Source organism: Bombus affinis, chromosome 14 (assembly GCF_024516045.1).
Source record: "Bombus affinis isolate iyBomAffi1 chromosome 14, iyBomAffi1.2, whole genome shotgun sequence".
In the NCBI taxonomy this organism is placed as follows: domain Eukaryota; kingdom Metazoa; phylum Arthropoda; class Insecta; order Hymenoptera; family Apidae; genus Bombus; species Bombus affinis.
Window position 1 is genome coordinate 9,785,312 of NC_066357.1, and position 15,528 is coordinate 9,800,839.

Consider the following 15,528-nt stretch of genomic DNA (forward strand, 5'->3'; position numbering starts at 1 on the left):
TGCTTTGGCGCACCTTCTGTTAACTTGAAGAGATGTTCGTCAAAGTAAAGAGCAAATATTTACAATTAAACAGCTTACGAACGGCTTAATGAATTTACTCTGTAAACGGCAATGAACGTTAAATCATTTGGCTACTCATTATGCAAATTTATACTTAGAAAGACAGGGAAAAAAATGAAACGATGACTAAGAGGAACATCAAAGCAATAAGTTGTTTCGATCAATGTCAAGGTTGAGATCTGTCGTCACGGCTGTTTGGATCACTGTCAGCTCAGTGGATCCGTTGGCCACTACATTCAAGAGCGCAAGGATCAGATACGACCGCAATACCCGCAAACCACGATACCGCCCACCGTTCACAACGACGAGGACAACAGTGCCGACAAGAGCAACGAAAACGTAGGTGGTGGAACCGAGCAAGGTGATGGCTCCCTTTACGACGACATTATTCAAGATGGTGATGAGATGACCTCGATAGGAGGTCATTTCTTGGGGGTCGAGAAATCAGTTCCGAAAGCACAGGCGCAGACAAGCAACCGGCTACCGGTGCCGGTAGTCGAGACACCAAACGAGGAAATTCATTTGGATGACGCTGATCTTTCAAGACCATTCGTAGTAAGTATATTTCGTTCTTATTTACATATTTTCTAGGTAAATGAGATTCTAAGATGCTGTTTTCGGAAACCTTCGGTAGAACCACGTTTATTCGAATAGATTATGAGACAAGGATAATACGTATAGATTTCCTACATAGTGAACTCCCTTTTTCAGCTCTTCCTATTAATTTCTGTGTTGAAATTTAAATGCTAGGAACTAAATTGTTCCTTTGTTGGCACATACAATGTATTTTAGATAAAAACAGATGTTTTCGTATATTAATATTTATATTCGCTGTTGGAATAAGTGTCTGTACGTATTATGAGATTACACTCGACCGTAGTTTGGATGATAGAGGATCAGCGTTAATTTTCCTATGTAAACGAGATGCGGATAAGCGTATAGTGTATTCAGATTTCGATATATTTGTAACATAAAAGAACGGAAAGGAAATAAATCAACAAATGCGTGAATAAATTTCTTTTCTATTTAGGAGATTCTTCATACGCTTATACATTTTCCACTGGCATATCGTTGACACTTAGGGTCCTTCGTTTGCAGGATCCTCCACGGATGACACGATACGAGAGTGATCAAGACCAATTCCCGCACGGGCCTCGGAATCTCGAGGGTGACAGCAGCGCGATACCCGTGATACCTCTCTCGTCTGCGAATGGCAGACGAAAGAGATCGGTCGTGGTATCGGATAGGAAAATCCGCAGCGCCGATGTCGGCGTCAGTGGTTTGTACGAGGTGATCTCCGAAGCCGATCTAGCCTTTAGCCCGGACACACACGCAGAAGCAGTAACGGTCTTTCAAGGTAGAATACGCGAGGAAGTAGTTTATGGTATCTGCCTGCCGATGCCCGGTTTCAGCGCGCTGTTTATCGTCGTGGCGCTTTCTGCAGTCATTTCCGCGCTTGTCGCCGGCGCGATGCTGCATCGGTTGCAAGCGCAACGCGAGGCAGTCGACAGCAGAAAGAACAATAGAGCGGTTCACTCGACGAACGGTTGGCTACCTTACGGATTGCTGCGCGTACGCTGCACGACGAGACCAACTCATCTGGAACAAATTCAACAAAAACAAACGAATCCAGTCGCCACGAGTCCTTCGGTCGAGAGAGGTTGACGATTCGTGACTTTTGTGTCGCTAGTGGGACGCGGCCGTGTACGCTCCATGAAAGACAATGTACAATAATACGCTGTACAAAGTATTTTAAGTGCGTCAAATCACGTGCGACAGGTTCTTTTTGCGAATGATTTCGAGACGATCGTATTTCCTTCGAGGGAGGATTCTGTGACGGAAATTTTTTCATAGATTTCCATGACAACGATATTCTCCTTTTTCTTTTCACGCGAACTCGTAAACGAAAGCATTGCTAGATGATTATCGTCGAGTGGCAATTATTGGTATTGGGTAAGTAAAGAGCATAATCACGCAGGATAATATTTGATCTAGAACGAATATATACAATTCGCAAGGGAGATTTCCATCAAGAGAACAATGTGACAGCTATTCGCTGTGAATATCGTAGAAATGATATTTCATTTTAAATATTGCGAATGATATTAGTGGAAATGTTTTGTTTTCTTTGTTCGATGTTTCATTAATCGGATCAAAGACGATAGGTGAAATGCTTTCGGCGCGTATTTTTTTCTTTAGGTAATTCGTTAACGAAAAGGTGCGTATTAGTATTTTCTATGAGTCTGTAGAGTACGAATTAATGCAATTAAAATGATTTATTGTTCTATCGTAAGTCGTAATATGCCTTGTAGCATTGCGCGTCTGTTATCTATTTAATGATGAATTCACTAGAGGTGCTGATAACGATATTTGTTAATTATAATAGAAATCGAACGGCGTTCGATATAATAAAAATTAGTATGCTACAACAGTGTAGGAATGAATATATACAATTTTGTAAACTATACGTAGTCTTTATATTTTTATTTAAAATATTTCTTTTAGAGATTGACATTTTGATATTTATTATTGACAAATAATAATAAATATTGTACATAAAAGGAAAATATTTTTTACAAAAATTTAATGTTAATCTGCCTTTGAATAATTTATATACATTCATATACTACGATTAATGATGATGTTATATAAAATTTATATACATATATTTTTTCAGAAAGAGATTATTTTCTATTTGTATCTTTATACAGAATAACATTTGAATTACATTTGTATAAAATATAGAATTAAAATGTTTTATATTAGTATTTGGCAAATAAGAATTCTACTTGTTAGATATATGTATTCTCTTCCTTCTCATGGTCCCTTTTTAGACACGAACCTTTGCTCATTATCGATGATGTAGGTATGTCAGAGTTTTCGATACCTCGTATCGTTTGATTTAATTACACTGCACTTATTAAATATTAAAGTAATAGGTATTGAAATAATCGTAACATCAGAGAAAATGTGGATGTCTGAGTCCGGGCGTTCTCGATACGATGCATCGATATCATTAGGAGAAAGTTATTACGTTGCCTTACGCATAATATGAAATCAATATAGAATAAACCGAATTACATAAACTAATAAAACCTAATAATTATCTGGTTTTTCGAATAATCGTTAGTTTCGAACATTGCACGGAAGACGTGATCGCGCATTGAATGAAATGCGTTGGATTATCAAAACTCTTGGGAAACTTGAAAATGACAGCACCTCTAGAGTTAGCCCTAAAGAGGCTGAGAATAACAGCTAACTGAGAATAGAAACGATATCGTAAATATTTTCAGGAAAATTGAAAGATGCTACTACTAAGCTTAAATTTTCATCTGTTTTTAAATATTTATATTATTACGTTAGATTAATACGAAAAATCGCGACATAGTTTAATGGATGCCTCGATATGTTTAACCTTTCGTTGACATTTTTAATAAAGCACATATTAGACGTTAAAAGAATCGATTTAATTTTAGATTGAGAAATATATATGTATATATATATTTTCGATCCTTCTTTTGTTAGTGTCAACTGAAGGTTGAAAATTCCATGAAAATCGATTGCCTTCTCAGGTTTTTTAAATAGGTGACTACATAGTAGGCGAGATTATTTAAAAATCTTTGAAACGCAACGCGCATTTAGAATGTCCAGGAAGACATTTAATACCATGAACAAGATTTTGTTACTAAACTTGAAATACCAAGTATATATACGTAATTATATATATAAATAAGAAGCGTATATTTGGAAGGTTCTATCGTAAAAAGGGCTTTCCGCTTTAAAAGTAGTTGTGCAAGTACGAAAGCAGAAGGGCAAAGCTTTCTGTACAGGAAAGCAAGATTTCCTCGTAATCCCTTCCATACGTCCTTTTACGTATTACATTTTCACTTCTGTCTTTGTAATAAAAAATGAAAATACTTGTCTTTTGCCTCTTCCTCTAAGAACAGATTAATTAATGATGCGGTGTTTGGATAATTACATTCTATATACTTATTCGTCCAAACGTTTTGCAAATCGCCAGAATAATTGTGTTATGCTAGATTATTTTAAGTATATGTATACACGTGTAAAAAAAAAAGAAAGAAAGAACGTTCTCGTATTCTTGGAGAATACAAAAATTGTTAAAGCAAGTATCAACAACCACCAATTATGTGTGCAACTATGTGCGATGCTGGACAACTACCACAATACTTCGAGCGAAAGGAACAAAGAATTAAGTCGATTGTTAATCGATAGGTTGTGTTTTTATTTAATATAAATCAATGATAATGCCAATAAATGTATTTACAGGACCTTGATCTATTTCCACAGAACCAATGATTATTCTCTTCCTGTGTCTCTATACCTCCCAAGGGAAAAATAATTTAAGATTTACAATAGAACACAAACAACGTCAGGTGAGAATATTCATGTAAAAAAGTATGGTAAATACAATTATATATTTACTCGCATACAAAAGTTAAAGTACTAATATTCTTGTAAAAAATACATTATTTCATCGATGAAAAATAATTTATAAACATTTTTATATCTATATGCTTATATGCATTAATATTAAGTATTAAATTATAATCTTTTGTATGCTATTACAAGCTACTGACTGTTCTTTTATACACTTGATCTTAACGCTTTGTATCGTATTCTTTCACTCGTGTAATTAGCGGACAAAATTTTCGTATACGATAGATCGATACATATAGCAATACGAGATTGATCATTGTTTATTGTCTATGATTTTCCACGCATCGGTTTCAATCCTTTACAGTGAAACGTCGATTATATCACAAACAGACCGACAGACAGGTCCGACAGACCGATAATCATCATCAAAGTTAAGAATATACACGTCTACGTTTTACCTTCAAACGAAACATGTAGCAATTACAATAACAATCTGAAACCGAATTAGAATGTCTCATCATCGATTAAACCGATATCTTAAGAGAAACGCAGACAATGATGACTCAGGATGTAAACTTGTGAATACAGTTGATATTTCTTTATATATCTTTGCTGAAAAATTATTATTTGGAAGGTAGGATTGAAATTGTATTAAAATTGATGAAAGCACAAAAATGTGACAACCTTTGAAATATCTACTTCAGAAGGAGTAGTGAATTTAGCTAAATCTAATTCGTTTCTTACCACTTCGCTGCTACGTGTTCTTTCATACAATACACGAGTATATCACAAACATTATTTTATTCTCTATTGTATTACGGAAAGTTTGAAATTTTAATTCTGTTAATGCGCAAAATTATTTACTGGAAAATAATCGACGTTTCACTATAACTGCTAATACGATGTTTTAAATAAAGATACATACTCTATTTAGTTAGAAGAAGAAACTCCGTTACATGGCAACGCGTGCATACATAAACTAACGTATAAAAGTGTTCGCTTCACTGAAGCGAAACGTTTCGTATTTATTGTTAACTTATACATAGAATTATTCAACTCGAGATAGCAAATTTTTTAATAGTTTCATAATAGTGACTGGCTCTTACACCGTTACAAATACACAAGATACAGCATATAAAGCCGCAAACATTTGAAACGTTATTATCTAATAAATAAATAATATTAAAACAATAATATCGTCAACAATGTCAAAAAAACAAACATTTTTTGGACTATTTTTCCATAATATTTCAGCCTTAGTTGCATCGAGTTACATATTGTCAATAGGTATGTAACGGGTAACGATCAATTAAGAAAGGAAATACCCAGATACCATGGTCCCGAAATGGTTGTAACGAAGAAGTTGCAAGGGCAAAATGTTTGATTATCTTTGACTAAATTTTCAGAGTGTCTATACACAGTCGCCAGCAAGGGCTTGAGCGTAAGTTTCGTTATGACGAAGCACAAATCCATATTAGTCGACCGTTCTGATCGAACAGACATTGTACACGTAGATGCAGAGAGCATCGTATTTATTTTAATACAAACAATATTCTGTCTGATACGTGTCGATGTACAGAATTGTGCTTGCGACATTCTGTAGCCTCTACGATACCTGTAATGGCGCGACCAAGAGGACCGGTTTGCGCGACATTCAATATATTAAATATAAATCTTGATCGGTCTGAGAATAAATATGAAATAACGACTAAGAAGTAAGTTACCAGAACGAAATTGTACAGTTTACGGTATAAAAGAACCGGCGACCGATTTGTCGAGCAATCCTGTAGCGAAATATTAAATAATATGCGTATCTAGCTTTATAGCTGCTTCAATAAATAATTTAACGCTATGAAAATCGTCAAACCAGTCTCTAGGAAGAAACCCGCTTGATACGAAGCTTCTCTACGCAAAAGTAAAGCCGATCGACAGCATAACGTTTCGCAATGTACATGTTTCACAATGCTATGACCGCTTGTACCTATGAGTAAAAACACGTCCTGGTTGACTTTTTAGGCGTGCTTTGTTCTTCGTTATAGTACGTCGCAGCCTTCCTAGCTTTTCCTGAGAACGGTCTTAGGCGTAGACAGAGGTAGGTGGAGAGTATACACGAGAATAATAACACGGCAAGGAGTACTATGAGAGTAACGACGAAACCTGGAGTAGTCATGCAAATCATAGCCGCGTTCGCGGTGTTCTCATTCCGTACAGGGAAGATCATCGTCGATCCGCTCGATTCTCCGTTGTTCGACTCGTCGATGGAAAACGTCAGGTCACCTGTAGAAACAACTCGTATTATACGATTGACACCGACCGCCTTCTGAGGACTCGGCATTATTTCTCGGGATTTTCTTCGTCTTTCGTCTCGAGGACGTCCCGCAGCCGCCTGCAAATACGCTTCCAAAGGAAGCGGAATAGGGGGCGGAAGACCGTAGCCGGAGTCAGGATGTCCACCAGACGGAGGATGATGATTCTCCAAAAGACCTTGAGACTCCAGCAACAAAGGAGATTCGGAGCACTGCTCTGGACATTGATACCGACATATCTGTATGGTGCATTGAAAATGCACTTCCATCGAGTCGGGGAATTTGAACGCCTGGAAATGAGCGTAGGAGAGAACCGACGCGGACGCACCGAAGTTCTTAATCTTAGTGAACCGCGACATAAGCTTCGGTCTAGTAATGCAACCTCTCTGATCGACCAGCTGAATCGGCGCTCGTTTTCCGTCGTGTGCCATGCAGTTTCTCACGAGCATATCGAATTTCGAATCGTCGTCTTTTATCGCGAGTACCATCGTCATCGTCTGACCAATTTTAACCAATCCCGAGACTTCGGACGCCCATGGACCCTTGCCGACCTGTATTTGCATCCAGCAACCAACGTTATCCCCGGCAAAGTCGGCGCGCACCACGTCCAACATGTCGACTGGAAACGGACGGAACGTAACAGATTTCTCGTACAAGTCGTGCCAAGTGCATCGCAGCTTTCGCGCCTGATCCCAAACTTCCTGAACTTGCGGATCGTATTGCACCACGATAATGTTTTCAAAGTACGTTCCTGACCCGGATTCAGCGCCGTACCCGTATAAACCATTCTCTGTATTGCCAGCTGTGCCACACGCGTGAATACTAATCTCGAAGTTAACCGAGGTGCGCCCTAAGCCTGCTGGTAAGTGCACACAATTAACGTTACTGTAGTGGCCTTTGCTAAAGACTATACCGTAGAACGGTTTATCAAAGCCGAGGTAAACTTTCATTAGATTTTTCTCGCACTTCACGTCCAACGAAATGATCTTCGGCATATCTGGCGTGGGTGCTGGCCAGGGTTCTGCACCTACAGCTGTGCTAATCCCACTACCCGTTGTGTAGATCTTGTCAATGGCCTCCGATGACGCTTTCGATGGCGGCAAGGGTGGCGGTGGACCATGATACGCGACGTTATGGTGTGGTCTTGGATGTGGCAGTCCCAGTCCACCTCGACTTGGCGGGAGAGGGAGGGGATGACCTCGGAGACCACCCGGTTTATAATGATTACCACCGGCATCCTTCTCGCCTAACGATTCTAACGCCAATTGGTCCGAGGTATTTATGTCGTTGTCTTGACGATTCAAGGCTGAATTATCGTTACGACTGTCCTCTCCGGGAATTGCCTCGACTACCTCGACATCCTCCGTTCGAGCCAGCTGCGAACACACCAATGAAATGCATCAGTGTAAACGTGTTTCTATGCAAAGTAGGCAGTGAAGTATTTTGTAGAACGTCCATTGAGAGGAAAGGGATAAACGACGAGAAAGCGTGAAAGTAGATTGACGTTGTCGGACTACATAATTTACACACGTGCAAGTTCTTCAGGAACGGGCCACCTTTATACCGGATCAGCTCGCAAGTGCAATCAGCGAATACCTATACATATACATTCACCTAAATTATCGTGCAACGATGCACGAATTTACTCTGAACGATCCTGACAAAAGAATTAATCTTCAACATGCGAACGAACGATATATACGTAATGGATGTAGTTTAACTTTGTTTGCGACATTTCGTCTCGCGTGAATTATTATCGTTTGAATCATCTAGTGATAAAAATTGTTTATCAGATAATACAATATGCGGTGAATCTAATAATTCGTTTTCATAATATCAAATTTTTATTGTAGCCACTATATGCATATAAATGTAACTTGAACATCGAATAACGAATATTCCACTTGTTCCTTGTACGATATTGAAATTATAGGAAATATGGCGATGAAAATAATAAGATAAAAATTGTCGACTTCTGCAAAGGCATTTTTCATCCTTGGCCGCTTGTCACAATCCGAAGATTCGCTCAGAGAGCTATCTCCTGCCGTGTGCATTCCCGATGGCCAATACAGGAGACAACAGCCTCCGATCAACAAACCCGTTCTGACTGTTCGACGAATGACGGGTTCGGAGGGTCGAGGAGGGGCAACCAAACGATGAAATAGGAGCATCGGGCCCGTACACCAGTGTAGTGGCTGATTGCCTCACGCGTGACCCTGGGGCATAACGGACCACCCGTGTCTTTAGCCGCAGGTCAATCGGCCAGCTCAGCGCTTCGGATACACGTTCAGTTTTCCGCTTCTACCGTCCTCCGATTCCGACATCTGCTTATCTCGTTGTAACTATCCGGCCAACGCGTCCCATAATTCGAAAGGCTTACTGGGTCAATCGTGAATGAACCCATGATGAATTTCGATCACGACGATGCGCGTCCAACCAGAAAACACGGTGACCGTCCTTCAGCTAAAACGACTTGCATGGTGTTTGCATATCGCGCTGTTCTCATTTTCAATTCGACGAGCTTCTCAAGATTACATCGCTAATAAGCTGTTTCATTGGAAACCGTAATAACGATACGCGATAACAGCCTACGCTTTTGCTCGTAATAATAACGACGTAATTAATTCTCTATTATTCGTGGTCTGATTAATACCATTGAGAAGGAGATTTGGCAAAAAATGAAAATTATAGGAATCACGAAGGTTGATGATTATCCTCTACACCGAGCGATCTCCTACCTCTGAGAATTTCTCTCGTAGTCTTACAAAGGTATTTCATTCATTCTAACTGCGCTTCATTCACTTGACTCTGCCTGTACACAGGGACTACCACGCTCTATTATATACCGCCTAATATAATTCTCCGATATTTTAGTTGGAAGATATCGTTGAAAGAATGCAAACGAAGGCTTGAGAAGTAAGTGTGCTTAAATTCCATATCTTTCATTACGTATTTTTGTACGATATTAATAAAAAAGTGATCAACTTTCTTCGAAATATGGTCATGGAAAATCTTGTTCGATGTATGATTATTGCTAACTACAGTATGCATAATCGAGACACTATTCTACTATCTAAGTCTCATTCAATAAGAATACTCTTGAATAATTGACGCTATATATCCACCTATGACACATTACTTACATTAATTACGAATTGATCATATTATTTATGATATTATCAATTAAATTAATCGCGAATTAGAATCGACTTCGTAATTGATAGAAGAAGCACTACGTTACAGAATTACAGAGCTTCGAATCTCGATTTACCAATAAACACGTTAAATCATCGCGATACAGTTTAAAGCAAAATTTCCATTTTCGTAGAACCGTTCCATGCATAGGCAGGCAGCGGTAATAACGCTGATCATTAATTTCAATCGATGACGCAAAAAATATTTAAAATGTTCCCGCGGTCTGGAAGAATGAACGTTGTCCGAGTAGCGATGGGAAAAAAGTAAGCAACGAATTGAAATCGTGTCGGTCCTCAAGAATGCAGGGTGGGAAGGTAAGATCACGAAACCGGTCGTTTCGTGTGCGATTTTTGCGCGCAATCTTGTAAGACCGATTCGTGGTGAAGGTCCGACGATAAAACGTTACTTCGTAGTAGACGTGGATGAGCCGGATCGGAACGCCGCGCACCATTTCAAGACATCGACCGGGTCTCGAGTCGCCCTTAGCTCTGGGTCAGAGCACTGGGTAACGGCATCGCAGGCTATGTACCCACCGCGATATCTGGGTTATAATGTAGTAATTACCCACGCAGACATACCGACCTACCCCCTTTGTAATAATGCCGCGTGTTTTTCTTACCTCCGGTCGGTTTTGACCACTGATTCACTGTTTCACATATGTTTTTTCCCGACTTTCAGTCCCGTTTATCGGACGTTCAATTATTTTACGCAAAAAAGTCTTTTAAAACTGGTAGATTTTATTCGGAGCTTCGTTCTCGTGATCGCAAAATGTTCCCTATATCTCATACTGGAATTTTTAACGCGACCGAAATTTTAATAAACGATGATATCTTTAGAATTCCAACGGAAGTATAAAAATATTAAAGGATTTAGAAGCAAACGTAGACGTTCGAAAGACAGTTATTTCAGAAATGAAAGGGAGAATCGTATTTACTTACCCCCTTTAGTAGGAGACAGGCTAAAATGAAGATTCGCCACCGCATACCGTGTTAGCGTCCACGGTGAAGTATTCTAACCGTACCGCTGAAAAAATAATTGTTCTTCTTTAAATCAATACAATCTCTTACAAATAATGTTCGCGCCTAGAGTTATTAAGAAATAAAATATTTACTAATGTACATATATCTAAAATAACAATGGTCGATCGAAGATTATAGCTTTCCTTTCACGATCCAGATAAATGGGTCATCGAAATTATCCAAGTTAACGAAATTAAGTACAATTGGTGATCGAGAAACGGAGAAATTATGATATGCACCGTATAAAGCTCGTAATTGCGATAATTTCACGGCAATCGGAATCGATGTACGAGTAAGATGATACGAAGTATTGTTAGTAGAAAATATCGAACATTAAATGGACGAACCGGTCCATCATTGGACACCTCGCTCGTGTTTAATCGTCAATTATCAGACACGCTCGCTTCATGCGACCACTAGGCCACCTGTCCCAAATTCCTGTCGAATGTCCGGGTTTTCGCTCCGTTACCTCGTTGTAGTCCGCGATACCAGACTGCCATGATCGATAACTATAGGTATAAAACAAATTCGTCAAACCCGCGCCGAGTTTCAGAAAACATCATAAATCATTTAGCGCGTTGTCTTCGCCAACGATCATCGATTCTCTTTGCCATGACTGAGAAATAACAACTGAGAAGAAACGTAAGCTGATTTCACTATCGAAACGATCGTGATCGTGTCGACTTTTCTGTGCTCCTTCGACTTTACCGTGTTCCTTCGTACGTGCAAAAGTACCGAAAGAGGAAGACGAACCTTATTTAAATAAAGGTAATGTATTATGTATTCGAGAAATATATGTCTTCCTTCCGCGATAATTATTCGACCTTACAGATGTTTCCTGTGACTGGTTAATGGCGAGTACCTATGCTTTTCAAATATAAAAAGACGAAAAAAATTAAGATTTCCAAGGCGAAATGCTCGTGAATCGACCATAATCGTGTGGTGAATTCGAGATACACAGAAAACTACCGATGAATGTAGGCAAGTAGGTTTTCACCTATCGGCGTACCGAATCCACTTACGTGGATTCAATGCTAAAATCGTCCTTGGCAATAGATTTCTGTCCTATTTCAAGTCAGACAACAGGCGATACATGAAACGAATCACCGATTTCAGATTTGAGTGGTCATTAATGTGCCACTTCGATGATAGTGAGCTGAAAACTTTTTAAAGGTGATGAGCTCGAAACTCTTATTGATCTCTATACGAAAGTGATTCAAACTTATTTAATATTCGATAATTCTTTACGGTCACGATACGGAGAATTTAAAAAAAAATACTTTTCTTCCACTTATGTGATGGCGAAGCATAACACAGCCGCAATAAAAGTAGCGTTTCTTCCTGTTCGTAACGTGCAACATAAAAGTTTTGCGCGCGCCAGTATATAATTTATTCGTTCCTTTGAGAAATCGCGATCTACGCCGAATTCCGTTAACACGGTGAAGTCACAAACGCTTATTTATTACTGGCATACATTAATTATTATTCTGCTTTACGATTCGTGCCATGATAGACCACGACACCTGTTCTTTCTTTCACTACGAGGCCATGTTTAAATAAAAATCACCGGCGGCTGTTTACACGTCCGTTGTTCCATGCTAGCCATGAATCGAGCACGCTGAAGATGTGGCATGGTGCCAAATACATATAACGGTTCCAGCGGTGTGGTAATTCCAAAGTCAGACATTCGCATAATAAGTGCGTAGCTAATAGCGACCCATATGGAAAAAGAGTCGAAATATATTCTCGTTCCCCTTTCTTCTCGATTACCACACTATCGGAATAACGAAGACGTCCGTCGTTAAAATATAACAGAAATAAATGAGTTAACTCTTTCATCGTTGGATTCAAATACAAAAATTTAATGGCTCGTTATCCATCTTTCTCTTACTTTTTCACTTTAAATCAATTTTGTCTCGTTAGTTCAGTCTGTCGGCATGTAAATCAATATCGATTTAGAATCAATGTCAAATTGCAAAAACAGGATAATTAATTGATAGATAAAAGCTCATAATCGTATGCGATAAATGGAAAAGCGAAGATACTCGCTAGTATCGTCGATGATGTGTTTATGAAATGTAGTCGCATAATGTATATACATTATCCTATCGCCTATAATCTAGTGATTATATGGTAATCGAACGTAATAGAGCAAACTGACAACTTGATGGCAACTCGATGCATTTTCCTAGTAAAGGCGTGCGTCGTGTTACAATCACATAGAAAGTAACATAATTCAATGTTACTAATCATTCCTTGCATATGCTAATTATACTTAAACTGGCATATCTTTAGTAATAAGCTTAGCTGGAATGTCATCATTAATAATTTATACGAGTTTCGTTTAACTGGAAATACGTATCTACTCGATGTTATATTTACTCCTTTATGAAAAAGCTTCATGATTTACAATAACAAAAAATTAACTGAAATTATTTCGCTTCACTGATTTCTGTACTGATTTCATGAGATAATAATTCTCGATCGACTAGCAGCTGTCAACTGTAGCCGCACATGTGCGCACGTCCGATAGAACGAAAGCGCTTACCACGTGGTTAACTATAACGCGGTATAATTTCTCCGATTTTCAATTCCTCTTATCATTATAAACCGATAATTGGATTTCATCTTAACACGTGGTAATTATTCATTAATTCACGGTGTCCTACGATAAATACGTCTAGAAGATCTCGCACGTAATTGCCTTACATAAAGTCATGGTCAAAGAATCTAATTACTTTCTACTTTCCGTGGCAATCTCCGTCGATCAGCCATCGGTAAACATGAAGCTATCAAATTTCTGCAAGGCGTTATTTACAAGCGATTTATCGACATTATGCACGATACGAACAGCTTAAAAATATCTTACGTTTGTCCAATCGGAAAGTAGACGTGAAAACGCAGATGAACTTGTGACTTCTCTTTTCCAGATTCCGTGTCAAAGATGTGCGATGAGAAAGAAAAGGAGGGTTCGAGCAATGCACCGCACTGATTGAAGCACCATGTGCCGCGAAATCTCCGCGTACCCGCGCGGTCGGAGCCTCTCTAAAGCACAGACAATTGATCTCGACCGATTTCAGTGGCGAAAACGAGGACGAAACCGGCGAACGGCGCGAGAAGGTAGGACCCGAGAGACGTTTGCCAAAGCCAGTTGCTGCTGATTCGTGCTCTTCCAAACGACTCGTTAAGTGTCCTCGAAGGCTCCCCGTGCGACTGATCTCTTCGTGTTTACCGCGATGCGCCACGATATCTGTCAAGGCAGCTAGAAAGACACGTTGCAGCCTGGCTGTCGCCCGATGGTGCACGCGAGAACTCGTGGAGTCGGAATGGGGTACACCTGTCCGATATAGAGAGTATACTATAAACGTGGCGGCCCGCCCCCTGACCCAGACACACAGTACAGTTATATAGGTCTCTCACGAACCGGAGGATATCTCTTCTCGTTCGAGCCACACTTCTGACGACCACGACCACGACCACGACCACGACTCCTGTAGATGTGGTCGCGGTGGTGCTCCTATTCGTTGTTCTTTTCCTTCCCGATAACCACATGTTGTCGCGTGTATGCGTGCGACTTGTCGGACCTACAATGTTGCGGTAACATGCGTCTTTAACATTTTTCTGTGTACCTACTACCCACCGTGCAGGTGAACGTTGCGTGGTTCACGGAACGCCTGAATTTAATAGACGTGGGAGACTAACGCGTAGAACAATTCTAGACAATTCGACGAATTCTTTGGTCTTGATAGCTTCGTATGCGACTACTACGTTGAATCGAATGTTTCCATTATCATTATGCTTTACAATTTCACTTACCAGATTCATACTGTTAAATGCAATGGATGTTTTTAATGTTAATCTGTGATCTCTTGCTCTTTTTTTAGTAAATAATGTTTGTCGTACTTACGAGCGTTTATAATTATTACGAATTATATAATTTTAAAGGGTAACATTAAATATTTTAAAAACGAAAGCCTCTAATTTCTAGCATTTCTAAATAACGTTCGTAAAAAAGTCTGCGTTGAATCGACATCAACAAATTAATTGTTAAAAGTCTTTGTGCATCACAATTTAAGTCGTTACACCATTCGAGTAGCATCAAGATCGGGAACTATGTAATGCTTTATAGTACTGTTCACTTGTTTATTTCACACGAAGCTTTAATTGCGTAGTACACTTTTATCCTAATTACCCAGGACAATGACTGCACATACATACGTGCAACCAGACGTACGAACATTGTAAATGGGTGAATCAGTTGACAGTCAACCGGCCGGCCGACCGACCGACCGACTGACCGCACACGCATTGCTGACCTATAGATGAGTACCAGCCGGTACTTGTGTCTCTGTGTGTAACAATGGATAGAATCTTATTAGCAACGATCATTGTTCGGTTTCTCCTCTGTGAATATATCCAGAGGCGTTTCCTGTTGGTGTAAGGAATACTTAACTAAATTTTGACCATTAACTGCTTGCGTTTTTTTTTTTTTTTTTTTTTTTTAAGATATAACATTCCAAGCGTGTAAGAAATTGGAAGCAAAGAAA

The 15,528-nt window shown here is 39.3% G+C and overlaps 2 protein-coding genes across 8 annotated transcripts in view; one reads left to right on the forward strand and one right to left on the reverse strand.

The window, feature by feature from the left end:
- Positions 1 to 4,352, forward strand: part of LOC126924571 (uncharacterized) — a 131,442-nt gene extending 127,090 nt beyond the window's left edge. For all 6 annotated transcript variants that reach the window (XM_050739244.1, XM_050739242.1, XM_050739239.1 and 3 more), the window contains 2 exons: positions 232 to 615; positions 1,159 to 4,352. In XM_050739244.1, coding sequence (XP_050595201.1) covers positions 232 to 615; positions 1,159 to 1,725 — 951 coding nt within the window. In that variant the 3' untranslated portion in view covers positions 1,726 to 4,352. The remainder of the gene's footprint in view (positions 1 to 231; positions 616 to 1,158) is intronic.
- An 84-nt stretch (positions 4,353 to 4,436) lies between these two features.
- On the reverse strand, positions 4,437 to 15,454 carry LOC126924573 (uncharacterized). Of its 2 annotated transcripts, none has more exons than XM_050739266.1 (3): positions 13,851 to 15,454; positions 10,901 to 10,985; positions 4,437 to 8,143 (listed from the first exon to the last, which is right to left on the reverse strand). In XM_050739266.1, exons 2-3 carry the CDS (start codon positions 10,943 to 10,945, stop codon positions 6,443 to 6,445), a joined length of 1,746 nt encoding a protein of 581 aa, XP_050595223.1. In that variant the 5' UTR covers positions 10,946 to 10,985; positions 13,851 to 15,454; the 3' UTR covers positions 4,437 to 6,442. The 2 variants fall into 2 exon arrangements, with proteins under 2 accessions (XP_050595223.1, XP_050595224.1); XM_050739267.1 differs by having other exon boundaries at positions 13,833 to 15,454.
- Positions 15,455 to 15,528: the final 74 nt, after the last annotated feature.

Excerpts from the sequence above, each read along its gene's own strand:
- LOC126924573 (XM_050739266.1), bottom strand. The coding sequence starts at position 10,945 with ATGCGGTGGCGAATCTTCATTTTAGCCTGTCTCCTACTAAAGGGG. Across the intron at positions 8,144-10,900 it reads CCTGTCTCCTACTAAAGGGG|CTGGCTCGAACGGAGGATGT; the intron begins GTAAGTAAATAC and ends GTGTGTTCGCAG.